At 35.2% G+C, this 25554-nt stretch overlaps 1 protein-coding gene across 4 annotated transcripts; it reads right to left on the bottom strand.

Moving 5' to 3' along the window:
• Nucleotides 1-3738: 3738 nt before the first annotated feature.
• LOC131165603 (ATP-dependent RNA helicase DBP3) lies at nt 3739-24311 on the bottom strand. 4 transcript variants are annotated; one of them, XM_058123540.1, is made up of 8 exons: nt 23911-24265; nt 21170-21796; nt 20910-20998; nt 20196-20295; nt 19411-19665; nt 10268-10437; nt 9493-9780; nt 3739-4100 (listed from the first exon to the last, which is right to left on the bottom strand). In XM_058123540.1, exons 1-8 carry the CDS (start codon nt 24058-24060, stop codon nt 4037-4039), a joined length of 1743 nt encoding a protein of 580 aa, XP_057979523.1. In that variant the 5' UTR covers nt 24061-24265; the 3' UTR covers nt 3739-4036. The 4 variants fall into 4 exon arrangements, with proteins under 4 accessions (XP_057979523.1, XP_057979526.1, XP_057979524.1 ...); XM_058123541.1 differs by lacking the exon at nt 3739-4100 and adding an exon at nt 6965-7406; XM_058123542.1 differs by lacking the exon at nt 3739-4100 and adding an exon at nt 9139-9360 and having other exon boundaries at nt 23911-24311.
• Between the last annotated feature and the right edge of the window lie 1243 nt (nt 24312-25554).

Genomic DNA, 25554 nt, shown 5'->3' with positions numbered 1-25554 from the left:
ATAAAGCTATGAGTGAGCAGCGTTTATAGTAGTTTACACAAGGCAAAACAAAAAGAAAAACAAAAAATTAAAAGAGGAAAACAAAAAACAAAGTGCAAAAAATGAGTCAAAGTGGACAGGGACTGGGGACCCGAAACTGGCACAGGGACACGGAGCCTGAACCGCTGTCGTTTGGTAGGTTCCGCCGTGGTGGGTAGAATATTCCGGCGGGGTTTTACAAATTCCTGTCAATATATGTGTTTCCAAATTTGGATAGTTTTTTTTTATTAAATTGGAGTGAGTGGAAATTAAATAAAAGCTAGTTTCGGCATCGCTTTCACCCTATGGTTACTGAAGATTAGCTGGCACTTAAATGGGGCTGCCCCCTTTATGTTGCTAACAGGATGAAGTTGGGAGAGGTTTTTTGATTTAAACATAAAATTATTTTGAATTTGACCTAAATTTATATAAATTTAAATTTAAATTTCTCAAATGCATATAAAAGGAGAATAATAATATTATAATTAGGGCAAATTTAGGAATTTAAAATGTATTTAAGGTGTTAAGTTATTGTTCATTCTTGGTGCTAATAATGTTAAATCCTTTTATAATAATTGCACAACTTCAAGAACTTTATTTCTAATTTTTCATTAGAAGTTGCGAGGGTGTGGGTAAAAGTTACATAATAAATATGTAAACAACTTAATGAATATTGGTTGAAAGTTAATATTAATTTAGTATGAAGAACTGATTAGTTTTCTTTATTCTTTCGTTTTTTGTAAAAATAATAATGGAGAGATTAATCGGCTTATTAAAAGTAAATTAACTTATGTTGTGTTTGAAAGTATGAATTTCAGATCTGGAATTTGAATTTTGGTGGATTTGGACATACTTCAATACAATTTTATATTACATCTTATTTAAATCTAATATAACTCCAGACTCGAGTCATCTCCAAACTTAAAGGTTATAATATTTTTTAACAAATTATATAATTAAAAGAATTTTATTAAAATATATCACAACAAAATCTTTTCTTATAAGTGAATTTTTTTTTGTCATATTTCTATAGCAATAGCACACTACTAAAAATAATTGAACCCACGTGAAATAGTAATTTTTTTATTAATACCACATGACACAATGTTATTGTAGAAAAAGTGAATTGATGGTAAAAAAAAATCATTTAAATTAATTTTCTTTAATTTATAGGTTTGTTGTGTTGCTAGATGGTCCTAATTTAAATTTTCAATTCATGAAAATGTTCCAATATTTGTAATATGAAGAATTTTAGGCTTGATGTGAATTTCTTTTAAAATTTAAAAGAACAATTTAAAATATGTGAACCAATCACAATCACAAGATTGCTTCCCGTAACTTTTTTCTTTTTTTTTTTGTATATGTAGTCATTTAGAAATATTAAGCATCACGGTGTGATGATACAAGCTCACATGGCAGCATTACATTGGATAAAATAGTACGAGACCCACACTAATTTACATGTGGACTCGTGATTCATGGTCATTAGGACAAGTTGGACGCAACAGTTCATTCCCATTACGAATTTTTTCTCATTATTTTGTTAAAATTTATACCTAATATATACACATAGAAAAAAAAATAAAATCTTCGCAATGTCCTTGAAAAATTTACCCAATACATAGATATGCCTGCCCTTTATGAGCTTCCATGGGTACTTCAATACTCAATAGTGATAAATGCCTAATAAAAATAAGTAATGCATAGGTAGTTAGAGAAGCCTTTTCAGTGCATAGCCAGTTCAATGTTGAAAAAGTGAAGGATTAACTGAAGCTGGTCTCTATTTTTTTTCTAATTGGAACATGGGAAATCATCAATAAGCATGCGATTGGTACAAATTTTCAATTAGCCTAAAACTTCCCTATTCTTTTCTATTCTTATAAGATTTCTGGATCTTATGATAATTTTTGTCTATACTTTTTTATATTCTTACTTTTGGACGAACATTTTCTTATTTCATATCATAGCGTTGTCTAAAAATAAATATCATATCTATATGTAAAGTAAATTGATTTTAATTTTTAAATAATTTAAGATACTATTAGCATCTTTTCTATCTAATAAATGAGGAGCCCACTTTGGAATCGTCCAAATGACTCACCTTCAAATATACTTTTCAACAATCATTAATGAAGAATCTTAACATAGGTAAATTTGGCCCGTAGAACTTATTACAGCCTCAATGAGGAAGAGCCAGCGTCCAAATGTATATATATATATATATATATATATATATATATATATATTTGATTTTAGGGTAGCTAGGTTGGGTGGATACCTCTCTAGCCTGGATTAATGAGAAAGGAATGAGTGCAGGGGAAAGGGTTGTCCATATTATTATCATTATTGTTATATTATAAAGAAACCTTTGCGGCCTTATGGCGAGTTTGACAAGCCAACCGCAACATCACTTGCTGTAGCTACGTATGAGATGGTGAGATTGAAGCCACAAGGCATTTACAACCAATTTCAAGTTAGCAACTTTTATTTTGTTTAATCCTTTCTTTGCTTGGGTAAAGCACTGTTTCGGCGCGGGCCGCGAGAACGGTACCAAATCGAGGCGAACTCTGAATACGAAGTAAAACTCTATTCTTTAATTGGCCGGTTATAAATTCTGCAAGATTATTAGGGTATCAGTAAGATTTGACTATTCTTGTAATAGCAAAAAAAATGTTGTGCATTGATACTGGCAATATTAATAATGCATAAAAGGATGTCTATGTATATATTTTCAATTAAAAATTTTGAAAAAACACATTGATTTCGTTTAACAAAAAGATATTAATTTTTAGAAATATTTAAATATTTAAAATTTTCACTTAAAATTTTACATAACTCTCTTAATCTTTACAAAAAAAGAGGCAATTTTTTTCTTATATTTTATTAAAAAAATAAACCTTTCGAGAGTATTACTATTCAAAAATCAAATATCAAGAGAGATTTGTGAAAATTTTGAAATCTCGAAATAAATTTGTCTCTTTTTTATCAAAATCCATGATAGATTAGTATCCATTTTTTCCTAAAAATAAAATCAAATAATAATTTTAAGATGAGAAAATACAAAAAAAAAAATTAAAGAAAAAAAAAAAAGCTCAAGTTGCACATGACATAGTGCAAAGCATTTTTCTTTTGTTAAAATTAGGAGGGAATGCCACATGTCTAATGTGAGATTCAAGGTGACAACAGACACATTGTTAGGCATTTAGGGCATGGGATTAATTAAAAGGAGAACAATTAATTAAAGATGGGGGGCCCTTAGGTTGATGAAAAAATATTATGTTTGTTGGCACATTAATGCAGAATATGGAATACGAAATTATGCAGAGAGGACAGGGGAAAACAAAACTTGGCACTAATCATGCAAGAATCATTAACTTTATAACCATCATGATTGATTGCATTCAGATTAGACCGTGCCCTACCATCGTTTTTTAATTTTTTTGTTTTGTATTAGACTGGAACTAAAAATTCATCTTTCCTATCTTTTTTACCATTTTTAAAATTCAAACCCCAAACTCTTACATAAGAGTTCCAAACTTTACCGTTGTAGTCCCACAAACTAATAAAGAAATTAATTTAAAAAATCATTAATATTATTACTAATATATTTGCATCTCTTTCTCTCTCACACGCACAGAGTAGAAATGAAAGTTATTATTAATGATTTTATTGTTTTAAAATGAAAAAAAAAAAAGTATTTAAAGGTAAATGAGCAAATGAAAATTAGTATCATTTTAATTAATATGAAAACTCTCAAAAATATACCATCAAAAAAGTACTATTTTATCCTAGTTGAAGATTTTATGATGATTGAGTTGTTACTTGTAAAAAAGATTGTTAACTTGAAGCCTACAAATAAGTAAAAACTTCAGGCATAAGAAGCCTCAACATAAATATGCATAAGAAGCCAAGCCGTCCTTTTCTATTTTGAGGGATATCTCTCAACCCAAGTGCAAGTGTCATCGTACACTACGTAGGTACCTATGCAGGTGAGGCTTCGGTCGGCCTACTTCTCATCCTAGGAGTTCGCAGGTATTATGGAGCCCCCTCTCTGTCTATCTCCCCAAAGCATCGAGGTTTGCCTGCTTAGATATAGACATGAGAGACCCAAATTAAGGGTTATTGTAGTATGCTTTGGGATTTTTTACATGAGAACTATAAATGCACTTGTAGCCAAAGGTTGAAACCTAAGGTAGTTGATATAATAGAGATTTCACGTAGATTTTGAAAATATAGGCATGCAAACTATTGAACCATCTAAATTTATTATTGGAAATAGGGAAAATATCATTAATCATAGAAAAAATAGAGTTCATAGATAAAGAAGTTACCATCAGAATAAAGAAATTGAAAAAGTAGATACTTAATAAAATCCATATATGAAGCTAAACTGACTTAGCGACATAATGAGCAAAGGAATTAAAATCCCTCTAAATAAAAATAAATTAGTAACAAGAAAATTGATTATGTAGAACCGAAGTACGTTTATAGTTCCCACATGAACCATCTAAATTATTGTATTCTTCTTATTTTTCTTTCGATTTGCTGAACGAGATGATAATTTTAAAGTACATTTCGCAATAATACACACCTTTAAGGCAATTTGAATTTTGAAATTAATGGTGATTTAAAGAGAGGGGGGGGGGTGTGTATAGTCCAAAGGTTTTTTATATTCTATTTGGCATCAAATGCAACTTGAGAATTTTTGCATTTTCGTATATTAAAAAGTTGAGTAGCAATAAGTAAGAGGTAGTCTATCCCACTCACGTCTTAGCAACCCCATTCTCAAGGTTTGAACCTTAAAACAAACCTACCCTAAATATCACATAATGCTCAAATCACTGGGATGCTCAGCAGAAAACACACAATATGAAGTAGAAGAAGAACGGAGAATTGAGTAAAGAGATTAATGATTGGTCAACCTTGAGAGTTAAGTTAAAAATAAAAGGAGAGGTAGATGGGATGAGGTGCAGTGTCTAGCTCAAAAGGCAAGGAGAGAGAGAGAGAGAGAGAGAGAGAGAGAGAGAGAGAGAGAGAGAAAAGCATGGATGGGGTAGGAGGCTCACAAGCATCTCATTGCTGGTCATCATATTTTTGTTCATGTAGAGTAATAGTAATAGTATAGATGGGAGTCTAAGGTAGATGGCGCATCATTTCCTTGTGCTTGTGCTCTTTTGACTCTCTCTCTCCTTGAAACCCACTCTCCACCCACTCCTTTTTCCCTTTATGTATATTATCCTCCCCCCCCCCCTCCCTTTCCCACACATACACACACAACAAACCCACAAAAAAAGAAACCCATTTGCCCTAATTAAGCATAAATATTAACCCCACATTATATCAATATATATAACGTAAGTGTAAAACTAACTATATATATATATATATATATAACGTAAGAGCTTGCAAACGTTTTAGAATCACGACTCTATACATACATACATACATTATTGTTCTCATTATTTGCAACATGTTAATTATAGACCGATTTAGGTACATATATTATAAATTCCTTTTTCATTTTATGTGAGTTCATTTACCTACAATTTTTAGAAGAGGAGAAACTTTTATTTTGTGAGTGACCAGGTGAGTGAAGGAAAATCTTTTATTGAAGAAGAGAGACTTTTATTTTGCGGGTGAATGAAAGAACATCTTTTAGGGTCTATTTCTTCACACGTTTTTCAACTTTTTTTTTATTTTTTATTTTTGAGTCCCCTATTTAACCCCGTAGTTCTCTAGTCACCCTCCTTCAAAAAAGCTAACATACTCCCAAAAATGCAATCTTCCTTCATTAAGATTGTGTTTCTCCATTTTCCAAGTAACATTGCCAAAAATGAAAAATCAAATTTTCAAAATAATACTACACCCAAATCTTCATAGTGGATTCACTAGCTTAAAAACACTAGAGCTCACATATAAATACAACATATATCCTAAAACTTGATGTCTTTTTTTCATGATACATGCCACCAATTAGAATTTTCATGTTAGAAAACATCGTCACATTCCTTAGGGCATATTTAGTATCATTGTTGTCTTCTATTTTATTTTATTTTTCTATTTCTATACAGGGAAGAAGCAGATTATAAAAATACGTTTCTTTGTGTTGACAATTATCTATTCCTTTTTCCAAAATTTAATTGTTTCTCAAAAAAAATTAAAAATTAAATTTCATGATTTTCAGTTGTTTTAACAATTTGTTATCAAAAATTTTAATATCCAAAAATTATTTTTTTGTTAAGTCATTCATTTTACACAGTTGTAAATTAAAATTAAAATAAAATGATCATATAAATTAAATATAATTAAAATAAAATGATGATCTAAATATAATTAAAATATAAATATAAATACATTTTTAAAAATAATAATAATAAAACCAATTACAAAATATTTCAACTATTTTTCAATTGTCATGTCCACTAAAATTTTTATTGTGAAGTAAATTTTTAAAGTATAATAATTAAACAAAATAACTATAACAATTTTTTTTTTTTTTATAGTTTTTTCAACATGCATTATTTGTAATTTTTATCACTATAATCAAATTTTTATAATATTTTTTCATTTAAAGATAAAAATGAATATTTCTTAACTCAGTTTTAAATTTGAATAAGTTTTATAAATATTAACCAAATGGCTGCTAACATTGTTTTAATCCTTCTAATGTCCACTTGAATGGGTGCAATAGTATGACGGTGGAAACATGTAATGTTATTTGTGAAGAGTAGTCCTTAGTCCTTACGCATGTCGCACCCCCCAACCCCCGCCGACACTCCCCGTCTTCTTCAACTCGACTAAAGCTCTGGGTAGGCGTTTTGTTTGCTATATTAATAATTAAATAATTAATATATCGATACCACCTCCCCCCCCCCCCCCCCACCAAAAAAAATAAAGGATTTTCATGCTTACAACTTGATAAAATAAGGTACGGTTAGATCTAAAATAAATAAAGGAAAGAAGGCTGCAATTATTGTGATTAAATGGCTCAACGGTCGTGAACTGCGCCCGCCGTCATACAAATTAGAAGGTGAGATGTCCAAATATACATACGCTACGCTTCCCCACTCACCCAACCCACAACATTTTCTTCCTTCTAAATAAATAAATTTAAAAAAATGGGGTACCATTGGATACACATAGATGGGGAATTTAGACTTCAGAGTATAATTTATTTTAACTGTAACTGCCTTCAATTTTATACCCTGAAGTGAGTAGTTAATTATCCTGTATTTGGATGAGCTTAAGATCTGTAGTGACTCAAACTTTTAAGCCCAGCAACCGTATTTATACGTGATGACTACTGCTCCTTCAGTGCTAACAAGTGATTTCATAATTCACAACTTCAAGTTCTTCCTACAGATAATGATCTTGTCGAGGTGAAATTCCTGAGCAAGTGGGCTGGGACCATTAGGTTTGAATAGGGTAAAGATGTGACAAGTAAGATTAATTCAATAGCACATAAATATAGCCCTCAAAGTCAAAGTGGAGTGGAGGTGGCTACAAGGATTATATATTATTGTTAAAAATTAAAGAATTAAAAATTAAAAATCAAAATAAAAAAAATATTTAAAAACCAACAACCTGTTCAGTTATCATTTATAAAAAATTAATACAAATTAAAAACTTAATTGAAAAATGATCATTTTCATATTTAAATCAAGTAATATTATAAAAAAATAATTAAAATAATACAATTACAAATAATATACATTAAAAATTACTATAATAAAATATTATTATTATAATTATTCTACTTTCAAATTTTACTCTACAATAAAAATTTTATTAGCCATGATAATTAAAAAATAACAAAAGTATTTTGTAATTGGCTTTATTATTATGATTTAAAATTTATTCACATTTTTTCTTTTAACTATATTTAAATTCATATGAACATTCAATTTTGATTTTAATTTAAAAGTGTATAAAATAAATATTTTAATCCAAAAAAACTATTTCTAAATATTAAAATTTAGAACAAGTCATTAAAATAACTGAAAATCATAAAATCTAATTTTCAATTTTTTGGCAAATAATTAAAATCCAATAACAAAAACAAAAAAAGTTCACATAAATAAGGAAAAACAAAAACAGAAAACAAAAACTAGCAACGATACCACCCTAAAACTTTTTACTTAAGATAAATCTGACATCCAAGGCCGAAGAGTAAGCATAGGCTACAAGAAAAGGAGATTGTTAAAATTTCACTTGTGATATATCTCACATCCAAGGCCAAAGAGTGAAGCATAGATTATAAGAAAAGGGGATTGTTAAAATTTTCACTTGAGATGTCTCCCATCTAAGACCAAAAAGTGACTAATGTACAGGCATGAGCTAAAGACAAATAACTTTAAAATCTTTTTCACCTATCTGCACGCCAAACACTCCCCCAGGGCACATCTGCTCCCTAAAATCATAAAACTAAAAACTGATCTCCCCGGAGTAGAATTATAACTATAGGGTACTCATCAAGTGATGTTCACTAAATCACTTCTCAATTGAGTTATAGAACAAATTCCTAGACAAAAACATTGAATGTTGAATCTTTGTCTTGGGCGATTTGATTACATGCTCTGATTCTCTCAAGGATGATTACAGTGGGCCATATGGTCCTCACTTCGCTGAACACTCCTCCCCCAAGACAGTAATATCCAACTCCCTTTTTCTGGTCCTCACCCCACTGCCGAACGCTACTTCCCTCAATCATAGCATAGAATGACACTTCTCTCTTAGACAAAAATAGAGGAACCATCACACAACTATGCAGCAGCTCATCATGGTCCACATGCCTGCTATGAACAAACCCACCCCTCAACAAACAACCCCCCACACCCCCCCCCCCCCCCCCCCCTCCTCTTAAAAAAAAAAATTAACGGAAACAAATAAATATATAGAAGATTTAAAGGACTGAAGTCTCAACCCCCCCCCCCCCCTTCTTTTTTCCTAAATTTTTTTCTCTTTTTTTTGCACATATCCTCATGCTTCCAATATGCAACTATTATTGAAAATAGCAGCTTTAACCCATCATGGGATAATGGGTTGAGCTGAAAAAATTATTTGACTCAAAACTTTAGAGGTTCAGGAAAGATGGATTTATAAATGTTTGCAACGCCATCATTCAAAAAATTAACTTTCTTATTGAGCTGCCTTGGTAGATTTTACCAAAAGGTTCACCTTAAACCAAAATACATGAGTTTCCATTTTTCCCTGACTTCTTATTCCATCTCTCAAATTGGGCTAGTTTCAGTTCTCATCCTCCCTTTTCTATTTGTGTGTGTGTGTACTTTTGAAACTCTTCAAACTTGGGTTCATGAGTTTTTTAGGCATTTGAGGCCACAGCTGATCCAGAAGCAAAAACAAGAGAAGATTGTGACAGCACAATCAATTAGATTTCTGGCAAAGATACAGAAAGACACGAAGGAAACAAGAGTGTGAAAAAGAATAATGGTGAAAGCAAATTCAAAACTTCACCTTTCCAACATGGATGATGTAGAGTGACACATGTTTCTTAGGGATTCAGGGACAGCCTGTCCACACTGCTCAAGGGTATCTATCAGAGGTCCCGCGAGCAATGCATCCTCTGGAGTTAAAAAGCTCAACAGCACACCATTGACGGAGTGGCGGGCCATCCTTGTCAGAACTTGGACATAAATGTGAATTGATAGTGCAAAATCAGGAATTATTACAACTTCATATTCCTCTAAATCAGTGGCATTGATGTGCTCTACATTGATCAAAGAGACTGCAGGACTTCTTTTGCTGTCAAAATTTGAGATGAACAGAAATAAGACAGAGCTACAAGCGACTCAAAAATAAAATCGAATCAAACAAAAGAAAGGAGAATATAATGATGAACAGCACAGATGGTGGTAACTGGCAAAAGATCAAAGAAGGAATGAGGAATTATGTTAATATTGTTTCCTTTGAAATGAAACAATAATTTATTTTCCTTTGCCAAAAACCCAAGGAAATTGACAGTAAAATTTCTCAAATTTTCTGTGTTTCAGCCAGCAACCAAATAAAGCATAAAAGCAAGCAAAACTCAGAATAATATTCCAACAGTTATCTCACATGCTGATAAATGGAAGCTGTCATGCTCAAAAATATTAAGCAACAGAAGCAAGTTATACAAACAAATCAAATGGGAAGAGAAATTAATTGCACCCCAAAACTTCCCATCTACAGGATGAACATTTGAACAAAATATTTTAACAGGCACATAAGACAAAAAATTTTGCAGGTTTACCTCTCTTCTGCAGCTGAATTATCAGAAACTGAATTGGAGGAAATGGAATAGCCCTTCGATTTAAGGGCAGCAACAAGTTTATGAATTTTGCTGTCTTTCCCAATTATTACAAGCATCTTGCAAAACTGGGACAATTGACTCCCACAAGCTTCATCTAAAACTTGGATCCCCTACAAGAAAAAGTCACTCAAATTAAGTATTAAAAATTGCTAGTTAAAGGAACTATTGCTGAACAATATGGGGATTTCTAGCTCAAAATAAATGAAGGAGCAAAGCAAACTAGAGAATGAAATGCCTTCTCTGCAACCTATCACAATCACAGGAATTACCTTTGATGTCTTTTTATTATAAATCATCATTATTATTATCAATTCACATTGTTTGAGATAAAATCAGCACTCAATCCAAATTGTCTGATTTCTCATGTAACTTTTCTGCCATCCCACACTAAATGACAACGGGATTTGCAAATTAGATTTCTGTTGTCTGCAAAAGAAGAGGATGCAGATGAATAACTTCAAAACAATATTTCCTTCAAATTCGATTATGTAACAGACCAGACCAAGCATATCAGGGCCAAAAATATATAACTGATTGGATTATCCAAATCAGTATCACCAACGAGCAATTTGCAAGACAAAGAAAAATTTTCTAAATGACAGTTGAATCAATTGAGATGCTCTAAATATCCAGGCAAAACTACAGGAAGCCTCCTCCTCCTGCCTTTTTTTAAGTGGGGTTGCAGATACCATAGGTTGAGAGTATGTCCCACAAAAAGGATCTTAGTAGTCTATTGAATTTGTTCTCCGAAGTATTGGATGAACTCAATTTGTTCCTATTTTTCTTGTCATTTTTAGTATTACAAGTACATTCTTCTTATGATGAATATACAATTTGTTACGAAATCTTGCTGTGCTTGCTTGATGCTCATCATACAGACTTGAGTAGCAAGCTTAAGTACATTTTTGAGTGAATGGATAAATTTCTTAGTTTATTCTTGGCCTAGTCAATATGAGACAGTCAAAAGGCTCACTTCATTTGAGGCATCATGGATGTTCAAATGTCTGGAAATAGCTGCCATACAAGTCACCTGAGTGAGGCTTCAACACGGACATTCACCAGGCACCTCAGGCATTATATAGATAATCCAATAGATTTTGCAGAGAGAGAGAGAGAGAGAAAGAGGGAGTCTCAAATGAACACAACAAATGCATGCAAAGTTACAGCAACACCAATTCAGAAAAACAAATACAAGTCAAAATTGTTGAGAAGCTAATAGAAAAGACCCAGTGCACGCTCAAAACTCACAAGAAAGCACCTAATGATAACTTGGGGCAAGGCACTTATAGAAACCAGAAAAATAGCATAAACAAGCATAGGCACAAACTCTTGACTTCTTTTATGCTCTGATATTTGGACAAAAAGAGTACTCCCTGGTTACAAAATCTAGAACAGAACAATTCTGATTCCTGAATTTTATTTTTTTATTTTTTATGTTTTTTTATTTATTATTTTTTGGGTAAATGCATGGGAGGCAATGAATGCATAAAATTGTTGAATGCAACCCAAATATGTTTTTAAAACCACGACATGCATACAATGCTGACACACAAAACCGTCTGTCTTCGAGAGAGGTGCCCAGTCTGAACATGCAAGACTAGGCTTTTCAGCTGGTCAGTGTATATGCCAAAGAGCAAGAGAGCTACCAATGAAAGAGATGCAAATAGCACAGACTGCATAGTGAGTTGCACCCAAATGCAAAATTAGGGAATTTATCAACCCTTCAAGCTGAGTGGTTGAAACCAAAATACAGATCCTGTACAACTATGCATAAAATTAACACAGTGACAAAGGCATACTCAATTCTTTGCCCATGAAAAGGATAAGAACATATTCCAAAAAAAAAAAATGGCAAGTTATCCAGTCACAACTTGATCCATGGACCTTAAACTTGTGAAAACAAATAAATTCTTGGCGTAAATAGCCAAATATTATCATTCAGCTTCCCACAGTAAATAGATTCAATTCCGGGGATCATTTGCTTATGTCTAAAATCTAAATCATAGTGATGTAGGACAAGAAACAAGGCCTTTGGGAAGATCCGTGTTGGAAAATAATTAAGGAGAGTTGGGTTAAGGGATTGCTGGGTTTAGCTGGTAGCTAATTCGGTGTTTAGTTTAGAATTATGTGTACTTGGTTGCGTGTTTGTAATATTTGTGTATTCTAGGGGTATGTTTGTAACGTAATTAGTTTTTTTAGGGGTTTATGTGTAATTTCATGTGAATAGGATTTCTTATATATAGTGCGTGAAAGCCATGTTTTAGGCAGTTATTATTGAATTTGAATTGAATTGGACGTGGGTTTTCCCCCTTGCATCTTTTCTCTCCTCTCCTCCCTTTCCTTCCTCTCTTCAATCTCTTCTAACCTCTCTCCTCTCTTCCCTTCCTTCCTCTCTTCAATCTCTTCTAACCTCTCCCCAGCTGATCCTTGATGCTGCCACTGCATCACATAGGAATATTGGAAGACATGACCATGTATGAGAAGCCCCCTAGGTGGCATCAACGTAGGGCAATGATGTTTTTTTTCATTTCCTTTTTGAGTTTTGTCAATGTTTGACTACCAGCAAAATATTGAGGCATAGAGAACAGGTAGGATTCCTCAAACTTGTACTACATGTAGGTTATGTAGAATCAAGGAGAGAACACGAGGAAGAGAGAAAGAAGAAGAAGACGAGAAGGTGGTCATGAGATCTCCCCCCCACAGCGGGGGACACTTGTTAACTTCCAATTCAATTTCAAAACATCACCCTCCCTACAACAATTCAACTTACTAATATAAATGGGAACGCATTTGGGTTTAGGGCCCAAAAAAGCCTTTGAACCTAATCTTTAGATTCATCTTCCAAATAGAGCCAAATCAATCCATCCGATGGCCAGGTTCCACCCTACATCAATTCCCTCCCGCCATAAAGAATTTGACCCTGTTGAGTTGTGAAAGCATCAACGGGGCCATCAACATTAGAGGCCGTTAATTTTGGTCTGAATGCCCTCTCCATCGGGTTTGCTTTCATTATATATAGAAGAGATTTGCATAGTTGTTGCCCGATTTTCAGCGCCTAAATGGTGCCATATTTTCAGCATTATTTACAGCCTAATTTTCTACTATATACAATCTAAATATAAACTAAAATATTTCAACTAAATTATTTACAGCCTAATTATCCTAAATTTTCTCTATAACATCCCCACTCAAATTGATGTTGGTAGATCAAGAAGCATCAATTTGTCAACCAAGAACTGATGCCGATGCCGAGAAAGGGCTTTAGTGAATATGTCTGTAGTTTGACGTTTGGTCGAAATGTGAGAAAGAGTAATCACTTGTTTGTCAAAAGATTCATGTACGGAATGGCAATCGAGTTCTATATGTTTCGTACGCTCATGGAAGACAGGATTAGCGGCAATCTAAGTAGCACTAGTATTATCACCATGAAGAGGAGTGGAATGAAGTTGAGAAAAACCAAGTTCACCCAATAACCCACGAAGCCATGTGATCTCAGAGCATGCAGAAGACATAGCACAATATTAGACTCAATGGAGGACTTGGAAACTCTGTCTCGCTTCTTACTCTTCCAAGAAATGAGAGCATTGCCTAAAAACATGCACTAGCCAGTAATAGAATGAGTATCTGCAAATTCGGCCCACTTAGCATCACTACACCCCGCCAACTGAAAGGAAGATTCCTTAGGAAAGAACAACCCGTATGTAGAGGTGCCCTTCAGATATCGGATAATGCAGCGGGCAGCGGCTAAATGAAGATGTCGGGGAGCTTGCATAAATTGACTGACTTGCTACACAGAAAAAGAAATATCAGGATGAGTAATCGTTAAGTAGTTCAAACTCCCAACAAGCTGTCGATACAAGGATGGATCTGATAGAAGCCTCGCCTTCCTCCGGACGAAGCTTAAGATTTACCTCCAAGGAAGTAAGAACAGAGTTACCCGATTGGAGACCAGCCAATGAAATCACTTCCTGCGTGTATTTGTGCTGGTGTAACAACATACCAATTAGAGTAAGCCGCACCTCAAGGCCATGAAAGTACTGTAGGGGACCAAGATCTTTCATGTGAAAAGAGGCCTTGAGATGCAATTGTAATTGCTTAATTAACTCAGTATTAGAGCCAATAATCACAATGTCATCAACATATATCAGAAGCAATACAATTCCTCCAAAAGTCTTGCGAATAAAAAGAGAGGAATCAAACTAGCTCTTAAGTAAAATGAAAAGCAAGCAAGGTAGAGCAAAATATATCAAACCATGCATGCGAAGCCTATATCAGTCCATACAAGGATCGGCGTAGCTGATAAACCTCTAAGGAAGGTGTAGCAAACATGCCAGGAGGTGGAGACATAGATTTCTTCCTTCAAATCCCCATGTAGAAAAGCATTCTTCACATCCATCTGCCGGAGAGACCACCCCTGCGACGCAACAAGTGCCAAGATAGTCCGCACAGTAGTCATTTTGGTGACAAGTGCAAAGGTCTCTTCATAGTCAATACCATACTCCTGTCGGTTCCCAATAGCCACGAGACGAGCCTTATATCTGTCTAGTGACCCATCAAACCAAAACTTGACTGAGTACGCCCATTTACAACCAATAGGTTTGACACCAGAGGGACAAGTCACAAGATCCCAAGTGTGATTATCTTGAAGAGCTTGGATTTCTTCTTGCATGGCTTGTTGCCAACATGCTTGGGTGGTTACCTAGGTATATGAGTGAGGAACAGAAACAGTGTCGAGAGTGGCAGTAAGCGAGGTATAAGGAAAACCATACCTATCCAATGGATGTGTAACCCAGGTGGAGCACCGAGGAACCACAGAATCAGATGATGGATCAATGTCTAAAAGGGGCATTGAAGGAGAAGGACGTCGATGATATACCACGCGTGGTTTAAATCGCTCAATAGAAGAAGACACGTCATCAAAAGCGGGAAGAAGAGTAATAGGAGTATCAGAAATAACCTGAGACTAAAAGAAATATTGATTTTTGAAGGAAATCACATTCCGGGAGATCCGGAATTTGTTTGCATGAGCATCATAACAAACAAATCCTTTCTCAGTAGGACTACATCCCATAAAGGCACACGTGACAGATTGGGCAGCAAGCTTGTGACGCTCAACAAGTGGTAGATGAACAAAACAAACACACCCAAAAGTATGAAAGGATTAATACTCAGATGATATGCCATTTAATCGAAAATAGCAAGAATCATAATTTAGAGTGGCAGTAGGCAAACGATTGATCAAATAGACAGCAATAGATAAAGCTTCTACCCAGAACTTAGAAGGTACAGAAGAATCAATCAACAAAGTACAAACGACATCTAAGAGATGACAATTCTTACGCTCAGCGACTCTATTTTTTTTAGGACAAGAACGCTGGGAAATGATCCCCTTTTGCTGAATAAAAGTTTGAAAAGAATGAGACATGTAACCCCCCCTGAGTCGGAGAGTAAAATTTTGATACAGGTACTAAACTGTGTCTCGACAAACGCAACAAATTTTTGAAAGACAAAAAACATGTCAGCTTTAGATCGAAGAAAATATATCCAACCGAATCGATTATAATCATCAATAAACGTCACAAAATAACGATACTGACCATGAGAAATAACGGGACCCACAACCCAAACATTAGCATGCACAATCTTAAAGCAATTAGAAGCACGACTACCATGAGTAGTAAAAGGTAAAGTTTTACTTTTACCAAGACGACAAGTAGCACAATCAAAAGATACAGGTGAAGAATAAAAAGAATCCTTATTGCCCAAAAAGCCATGTTTCATAAGATGAGCCAAGACAACATAATTAGGATGACCCAATTTCTCATGTCAGACGTCATTATTATTGGCAGTAGTCGTACAAGCAAGAGAAACAACATTAGGAATAGAAAATTGTAAAGGAAATAAACGTCCCACTTTAGGCCCCTTAGTGATCATCATCCCCGACACCTAATCCTGCACAAGACAACCACCACGAGAAAAATGAACATCACGGTTATTATCTACCAATTGTCCAACAAAAATCAAATTGGTAGACAATCCAAGAAAAACAAAAACATCGCGAAATGAAGAGCCCAAATTACGAACAATAGTAATTGGAAGATTACTGCCATTAGCAATCTAAATATTTTGCGTGCCTCTATACTTACAAACACCATGGAGACCCATCATATTACCAGTCATAAGATTAGAAGCACCCGAATCAACAATCCAAGAAGTTGAATTAGTAGTCGTACCTTGCAAGCCTAAGGCTGTAAAAGCAGACACAATCATCTTTTGAACCATTGCTGGTGTGAGAATAGACGAATCAAAGCTTACAGTCGATGGCGCAGAAGAAGAAGAAGAAGAAGAAGAAGAAGAAGAAGAAGAGGACTAAACAGCAACCTGAAAAGCTTGGGATTGGCAATTTTGAGGCCGCACTCGACAATCTTTCATGATATGGCTTTCTTTCTTACAGTAGTTGCAAACTTTCTTAGGATAGTTGCAAGCAAAATGACCAAACTCCTTGCAACTGAAACACTGCAACTTGTTCCTCTCTCTCCCTTGTGCTGCATATGCTACATTCACAACCTCAGAAAATACCTTCTCATAAGTCATACTCATTTGAGTGGATAACCGTTGTTCTTCATGCAATAAATCTCCCAAACAAATATCCAAAGAAGGAACCGGATTATGGTTCAATAAACTGGCTCGAACAGGCTCAAATTCAGGTCGAAGTTTCATCAAAACTAATCGCATTGACTCTCAGCATGAACCGCTCGAAGAGTCACGAGTGTCGTAAGTGGAACCTTAGCATGAACAATAGCAGAATACTCGCTTCAAAGATTAATAAAACCAAAATAAAATTGTTTAATAGGTAAATTACCTTAACTGTAATCACTAATTTCCAACTCCAATTGGAACTTCCAAGCACTGTGATCTTGGTGGTAAATACGATGGAGATAATCCCACATAGCCTAAGTCGTAGTAAAACAGCGAAGATTGGTCACAAGGTGAGACTCAATCGTCTCCAACAGTCAAGAGATCACCTCAACATCCTTGACCTCCCGTTGTGCAAACTCCTTTTCATCAATGGGAACTTAAGCAAAACTATCAATATGATTTGATAATTCATTCCCTTACAAGAATATTTTAAATTGGAATTCCCACGTAGGGAAATTCTTTCCAATAAATCGAACAATAGTCTTTTCAATAGACATGATGAAAGGCACTAAAAAAATAAGCCCACTCAGTCAACCAAATAAACAGCAAGCCTAACTCAAATTAGGTCCAAATCCAAATAATACAAGGTCCATAGACACGACCAAATTACAAAAGCTCAATAGATATAAAAAACCCAGATCAAACACAGAAGCCTAACTCAAAATACCTGCCCTGTGTGAAAAATGACACAGCAGAAGAAGAAACACAGCACCTTCGTCGATCACACCAGGAGGAGTCGAAGCTGCTGACCACCACAGAAACTGCCGACAGCCACAAAGATGCCCAGCCACCACGAGAAAAAAACACCGAGACGAGTAGCCCGCAACCAAGGACAGCGTGCGCAACTCAAAAAAATTCTGGCAGCCCCCAACAAAACTCAAAACCACCAAAGTGGACACCACAGAGAAGGCCAACGCCCAATGATTAAGACCAAAATGATGGAATCAGAAGAGGGGCTTTGATACCATGTTAATTTTGGTCTGAATGCCCTTTCCATCGGGTTTGCTTTCATTATATGTAGAAGAGATTTACATAGTTGTTGCCTGATTTTCAGCACATTTTCAGCGCCTCAATGGTGCCAGATTTTCAGTATTATTTACAGCCTAATTTTCTGCTATATACAATCTAAATATAAACTAAAATATTTCAACTAAATTATTTACAGCATAATTATCCTAAATTATCTCCATAACCGAGGCATCATCTCAATTCATAAGAGAGGATCCTGCAATGCCCTTAAAGTTGGTCAATACGAGATATTGGGATGGCATCAACTTGCACTTCTTCCTGTCAATGGAGAAAGTGTAGGAATTTCCATATGCGTGGTGCATAACCCTATACTACTAAAACAGTCATGGACACCCTAGAAGAATTGTAACAAATCTTGAGTGGACAAATCCTGCACTGCACTGCCTCCATAATATCTTGAAGGTAACTGATCAACAATCGTGGTCCTTCAAGTCGGTGGTATTCGCCCAAGCTGTCAGGATGTGACTCGACCTTCAAATTAAAATTCTTCACAGGCACAGCCTCTTCAGGAACTACATTTGTACAAATACTAGGATCAATATTCAATAATCAATGTGCAAAGTTGTTCCTAACAAATCACCTTGATCTGAAAAATATTGAATCTCCTTTAATATTCATTTCATTCAACATCGAGGGAAGAGATTACATTGCAAGAAGGGAAGATTTAATGGGTGTCCGGAGTAGAAGTAGGAATTTATATTTGGCAACAGTGAAAGAAAAGTAGAGGAAGAAAAAGTTTAAAAGAGAGGGGTGGAGGGGATTGAGTTGTCTCTAATACCAATTTGATGTAGAATCATGAAGGGAGAAAAGAAAAAAAAACAAGAGAAGAGGGTCATGAGAGACGAGTGAAAACACACACTAACTTCCAATTCAATTTCAAAATGACAACCTCCTTACAACAATACAACCGACTAATATATATAGGAAACTAAAATTAAGAAAATTAAAGGACTGCAAAAAAAAAAAAAAAAACACACACACACACACACATATATTTACAAACCAACCCACACATAAAAAACAGAAGCCTAACTAATTAATTAACCCCGACACATTTCGGTTTAGGCCTGATAAGTCTCGATTCTATTCTTTAGAATCAGCCTCAAAATATGGTCAAATCAATCTATCCAATTGCCTGCTTCCCACTCTACATCAATAAGTTTCCAAATGTGACAAGCATCAATACAATACTGGACCCATTATGGAAAAGTAAAAAATAAGATAAAAGGAAAGTCTGATTCTATAGATTGTATACTAATTATAAACAAAATAATGCTACAAGATAGTAGAAGAATTTAATTTCAGCCAGTAGCTTTGGCCAATTATTTAACATTCAACCTACAAATGGTATATACCTGTGATAGTTTTTCTTCTTGTGAGGCAAAGACGTGTACACACTGGTGGATGCATGCACTTTGACTAGTAATAGATCCATTAAGAAATAACCTACAGATCAATCTTGTCAGAAGACTTTGCACCAGGTTAACGGATGCACAACTCAAGCAATCACTGAAAACCACAGTATGTGGACTCCCAGGAATAAATTGCCGAACAGATTTTATCATCTCAATGTAACAGCCTTTAACAGGAGTTTCCAGTGCTTCAACAACCTATTTGAGTGTCAAACATAAATTAGGGGGGAAAAAGACAAAAGATCAAAATAGCAACACTACAAAAAGGCCAGAGCAATTGGTAGAATTATGAATGATCTAAAAAAGGTACTAACTATCAATAATTTAGCAGCTCCTATTGTAAAACCAGTGGTTCCAGATAATATTCTCATTGCAGGAATTTTCTAGATGCATAAGATTCACTGGAATGGCATCTCAAGCACAGACATAGCCCTTTGTTTTGTAAAACCTGATCATCAAACCATGTAATTGTAACTTATACTCATTAAGAAGGCAAGCAGGAAAAGTCGTTCATCATAATTAAGCAGATGTGTAATAAAGGAACCAAGGAACAGTTTACAACACAGTAGACTTGACTTGCACTTTATCAACATTATATGACAACTTCTTTGTTCAGTTGTTTCAAATTGTCTAAGAAAAATGCCTGGAAACAATTATGCTATACAATAACATGGATCAAAAAGGGTGATGTGTAAATATCTGAAGAAAAAAAGTGTTTAAAATGTTACCAGCGCAGAGACCCCTGATATATCTACAGCATTCAAGGCAATAAGCTCCAAAAGCCTCTCAGGTGTGGACACAAGGAACTCAGGCTCACAACTCTTTAATCTGCAGATACGAAATAGTTTACATAAGAAGAGAGAAAGAGAAACGGATGTACAGTTACTTGGTTGTGAGACAGAGTCATGCAAGTCATGCATAAGCATTTTGTCACTGAATAACTCATGACAACAATTTCAACCACTTTCTAGGGTAATATAACCCCATCTCATGCAACACATGAGCCAAGATCAATTAATCCATGCATTATACACACAAAAAAGGGGGCATTTTGCGCCTAGATCACCACAGACATCCTGCAAAGATGCATTGTATCCACTCCAACAAAATATGACAACAAAATGCCCAGAACAACAACTGCAAAACTAATATTGAGTGTGTTTTTCAAAATATAATCAAAGGGAGGGCATCAAGCAACAGAATGTCCAAAATAAGCTTCACTAAAATGATGTCACAGATGAGCAAGCTTGCTTGAAAATCAAACAAATGCTACCTTCTCTGCACAGCACACAGGCACACAAAGAGTGTGTGAGCATTTATCTGCATCTAGATCAACAATCTCCACCAAATAAAACCATTTAACACAAAATTTACAAGGAACTGCCATTTTTCTTGCATACAATGCCCAATGTTAAGCAAAAAAAAGTAGATTCCAAACTAACCCATGAATTTGGTGATCTAAGGAGGCACCAGGATGTAAACTCACTGTATGTATTCCATGTGCCTTCAAAGGCTTGCACACGGATCGTACCTGAGCATAAAAGACAATCATCAAGAATCCTAATCAACTGCACATTGAGGCTCAATAAAGCCCCAACCTAAATACATTCGAATGCCCTCTCGTCCAGTTTCTTAATAACAAAACCAAAAGAAAAAGGGAAAAATATTTATTAAAAAAAAAAACGGTCTACAAAGTACAAACCTTTGTTGCCTTCTCTTGAGACGGTACAAGGAATAAAAGAAAGGGGCTGGTGAATGATAGACCTTCTTTCTCCTTTCTTGCAATAGTATCAGCAGCAGTAGAAGCTATCCATGCAACTTGCTCTATTGTCAGACTAGATCCGCTTGTCTCCAGTATGTCCTTTCCAACTGAATAACCCTTCCAGAACTCAACTCCCCATGCATTAGCAAACAAAGGCTTGTCCTCTGCACCATTATAGGTACCATTTTGCTGCAATGCATTCTGTATCGAAATCAAGCACATAAGAAGAAACTTTGACGGACAACCTGAGTTTTCACTGGTCTGTAATTGTTTTGCATGTACACTAGTCTCCCCAATTAGCTGGATCTTTGTTTGTCCTAACTTGGAAAGGTTACTCTTCTCCTTATCCAGTGCCTTATCCTCCCCCTTTTTCTGTTCTTCATGACAAACGTTTATACTGTTCCTGCCAAGATTTCCTTTCTTGAGAGAAGCAGTCTTCCCATTCATAGATATCTTGCCAGCTGCTTGCAAAGGCACGCATTTCTTAGCTTCCTGTCTTCTCAAATCCTTTTTTCCATGTCTGTCATTGAAGGGATCATCAAGAGTAGGAAGACTAAAACACATTCCCTGTAAGCGAAAGATACATAATCAACTAATGTCTATAAAATAATGCAGCAATTTACAAGCATAAGAATAAAAAGCAATCCCAGTGAATTACAACAACAACAACAAACCAAACCTTGAGTCCCACTAGGAGGGGTCAGCCACATCAATCCTTCACTACCAGTTTACTCGATCTTGGGCAATCCACATGAATTCAGAATCCAAAATGAGAAGGTAAGAAATGAAGGAAATGTCCTAAATTCTGTTTTCAGAGACACTTGTGGCAAGGGTTTTACATAGAATCTTCAAGTTGTACGTAAAGTGGTGATTTGGCTGCACAAAGATACTCCATTACATAATGCTTTTCTAAATTGTTATCACCTTTCTGAGCTTCTGCATGCACCCATTTCGTTTTCATGTGCATGCATCTGAGCTTGGTTATATGGAAATCAAAGCAAAGTCAAACAACGAAAGACAGCTAACACTCAAACCCCAAGCCGTATGCAACGAGGAGGCATCACTGCTGCTAGAGGATAGAGTTGATCTTCCTACAGCACCATTGCCTGGTTAGTGACACTCCCATTCGAATTTTTTTCTTTTAGGATGTCTTATCCATTTCTTGGAATTTTTATTTCTTTGTGCAATAGAAATAATAAACAACAACAACAAAACCAAACCTTAGTCCCACTAAGTGGGGTCGGCTATATGAGATTCATATTGTATTCGTTCTCCTAATGCAGAGTTTGCAATTTTGGTAGTTCTGGCATTTTATCAAGTAAGCCCTATGTGTTCTTCTCACTCTGGTTCTGAATGTCTAATCTTTTGCAGGTTCCTTTTCAAAGTTAAAGCTTTTGTATGGTGCACGTCAGATTAACAAACACAACTGTTAGCAGGTGAGGATGTGTAAAAACTTGCAAGTGTTTATATCCCAACATTTATGTTTTGCTCAGAGAGTAATGAAACAAATGCTTGTTTCATCTATTTCTGCATTACCCTGTTGCTTGGGAGTTGTGGAACACATTACTTTGCTCGATCAAGCAAAGCTAGCTAAGTCTAGCTTCCAAGGAAAAGATTTTTCTTTTAAACCGTTGAGGATTTGAGGGCAGGGAGTCTAGGAAACTATGGAATTTTGCCATGTTTACTACTGGTTGGTATGCTCGGCTGGAGAGAAATGCTAGGATCAACATGTTGGGAATAAAGAACAAATTCCCGAAACCTGTGAGAAACAAAATAGAGGAAAAATAACGCCAAAGAAAATCAATCACACGCACAAGACAATATTTATGTGGTTCGGCAATTTTGCCTACGTCCACGGAGTTGCAGGGTTTTCAATATTATCAGGAAGAAAACACAGAGAGTGCGGCGATACAATGCTCTCCCTCTCGCTCTCACGCAGGTACAACCACGCCCCAACCCTAATCACCCAAAAGCAATCCCTTTTATATGTTGCGCCTAGGGTTCCATTCCGAATGGGCTCCAAAATTGAGCCTTACGGCCCAAGCCTTCACTCCATGGACTAAGTCTTAGGATAGAAATCTCTAATTAAATAGGGGTCGGGTCGGCATCCGAATTAAAACACAACTAGGCTCCACAAAAGCCCAACACAACAGAGATATTTTCTTCCGCCAAATCTGTTATGGGGGAGAGTGGGGTAATAAAGGTATGGAATCAGAGCAAGGCAACTCCGGTTCTATCTTTGCAACACATCCGCATTTTCTCCCCTTCGGGGACACTGACTTGGGTTGCTTAGTAAAAGTATCAGTCAAACACCATTGGTAACAGCTACCACTCAACTTAAAATAAAGAGTACAACAAATTCCAGAATTCGACATCAAACCCAAATTTATGAGACAAGCTAGTAACAATGTGTCAATAAAGCGTATCAACATCTTCCCATTTCTAAAAACAAAAACAAATTTAGAAATAACAATGTACCAATGCATCTGAGCTACCGACACATTTTTATCACTGTATTTCGGAAACATCAAAATCAAAACCACAAAACAGAACAAAAAACCGCAATTCTCCATTTCCCGAAAGCAACTTGAGAGAGAGAGAGAGAGAGAGAGAGAGAGAGAGAGGAAAACAGATGAAACGGAACCTAGAAACCCATTTGGGTAATTCACGTAACTAATTACCTCGCAGATACGGCGTTTGCCTGACTTGCGACGCTTCTTGGCGGCGATAATGGCAGCGACGCGAGAAGAGACCGCGGAAGACTCCTTTCCAAGCTTTTTTCGATGCTCCTTGTTCTTCTTCCTCCGAATTGAATCGTCGCCTTTCGCCATCGCTTCAAGCGCAGAGAAGCTCCGGGCAAAGGCAGAGCCAGAAACTCCCGCCGCCGAGTGACCTTCACTTCAGCGGCGGTTTATGCCTCTCTGACTCCTTCGCTCCTCGTTGCATAGTAGGTTAGTCATTTGGGAAAAAATGAATTGGGCTCTTCAAATTCGAATTTGGGAACTCACCGTCACCGAAGTATTTGGGCTTCACTATTGTTGGGCCTTCTTCTACTACTCAATCACTTCTTCCCTATTCCCATTGCCATTCACTACAATTTCATTGTTATTTTTAGTTATGGGAGTTTTGAATTTTAAGTAAATCCTTGGTAATTGAGGAGAGAGAAAAGGAGAGGGAAAGAAGGTGAAGAGGGGAAGGGATAACAACTACTAAAATATAAAACTAAATTCAACAAATTTAATTTACACGCAAACTCCTAAACACGCATATTTACAAAACCAAACCCCACATAAACATACGTCTAACTAATAAAGTAATATTAACATATTTTGATTAGAACACAACAAATCTTTGATCTTACATTCAAATTCAACCGTCAAATAGGGCCAAATTGATCTATCCAATGGCCACCCAATTGACGTATATCAATTCCTTTCAATTAAAAAAGAAAATGAAAATTTTATAAATTTATCTTGTGGCTAGCCACACCTCATTGTGATCTTTAAATTCACTTGTAATTTTCAAAAGTATAAAAGGTTATAACTTTATTAATTCGCCTGATAGAAGATCGATCTATTATATATAGATCGATCTATATGCTATTCGATCAACATAAGTATCATTGAATGAGCATTTTTTTCATATAATGGAAGATGAATTAGGAATTAGGTTGCAAAAGCTCATAAACATTTCATTACATGAAAAATACTCATTCAAGGGTATTTTTGTCCATAAAATATCATATGTATCTAATAGATTGATTTTTCATCAAGCAAATTAACAAAATTATAACTTTTCATACTTCTAAAAACCCCAAGACAGGTTTTGTGATTACAATAAAACTATAATATGACTACATATTTTTTGATTAAAGGAGAACGAAAGGTTTATATAATTTTCTCAAAAAAAAAATTTTGATCCATTCATTCTGTAAACAAATCATTGCCACGAAATAAGTGGAATACAAAAGAATGTCATGCTACTATGTATACTCCCTAGTAAATGTCATTGACTCAAGTTATCTTGTACAAATTAAGATAAGAGTCAATCTCAAATTTAACTTTTTATTAACTTTTTAATAAACTATATTTGCTCAACTATACAAATCATTAATGATCAATGTGAATTTTTTTTTAAATTAACAAATTAGCATTCTTTAAAAAATAATCTCATTTAAAGAGATTATATAAAGCAAAGTGCTAAACACTATTTTTCTACTAATTTGTATTTTCATCTAAATTACTTGAAATCTATGTTCAATGCTATTTGGAAGGATTTTGTTAGATATCCTCCTTTAGTTGGCCAGCAATTTGAAGTAGTTCACA

Source organism: Malania oleifera, chromosome 10, assembly GCF_029873635.1.
Source record: "Malania oleifera isolate guangnan ecotype guangnan chromosome 10, ASM2987363v1, whole genome shotgun sequence".
Classification (NCBI taxonomy): Eukaryota; Viridiplantae; Streptophyta; class Magnoliopsida; order Santalales; family Ximeniaceae; genus Malania; species Malania oleifera.
The sequence above is the reverse complement of the archived record's forward strand: the minus strand, read 5'-3'. Positions and strand labels throughout refer to the sequence as shown.

Bases quoted from the DNA above. Each gene is read 5' to 3' on its own strand.
- LOC131165603 (XM_058123540.1), bottom strand. From the start codon at position 24,060: ATGGCGAAAGGCGACGATTCAATTCGGAGGAAGAAGAACAAGGAGCAT. The intron at 20,999-21,169 runs GTTTGTACTTTG...TTTTATGCTCAG, and splicing joins CTCAAGAGAAGGCAACAAAG to GTACGATCCGTGTGCAAGCC. The intron at 20,296-20,909 runs GTTAGTTTGGAA...TCGTATCTGCAG, and splicing joins TTAGATCACCAAATTCATGG to ATTAAAGAGTTGTGAGCCTG.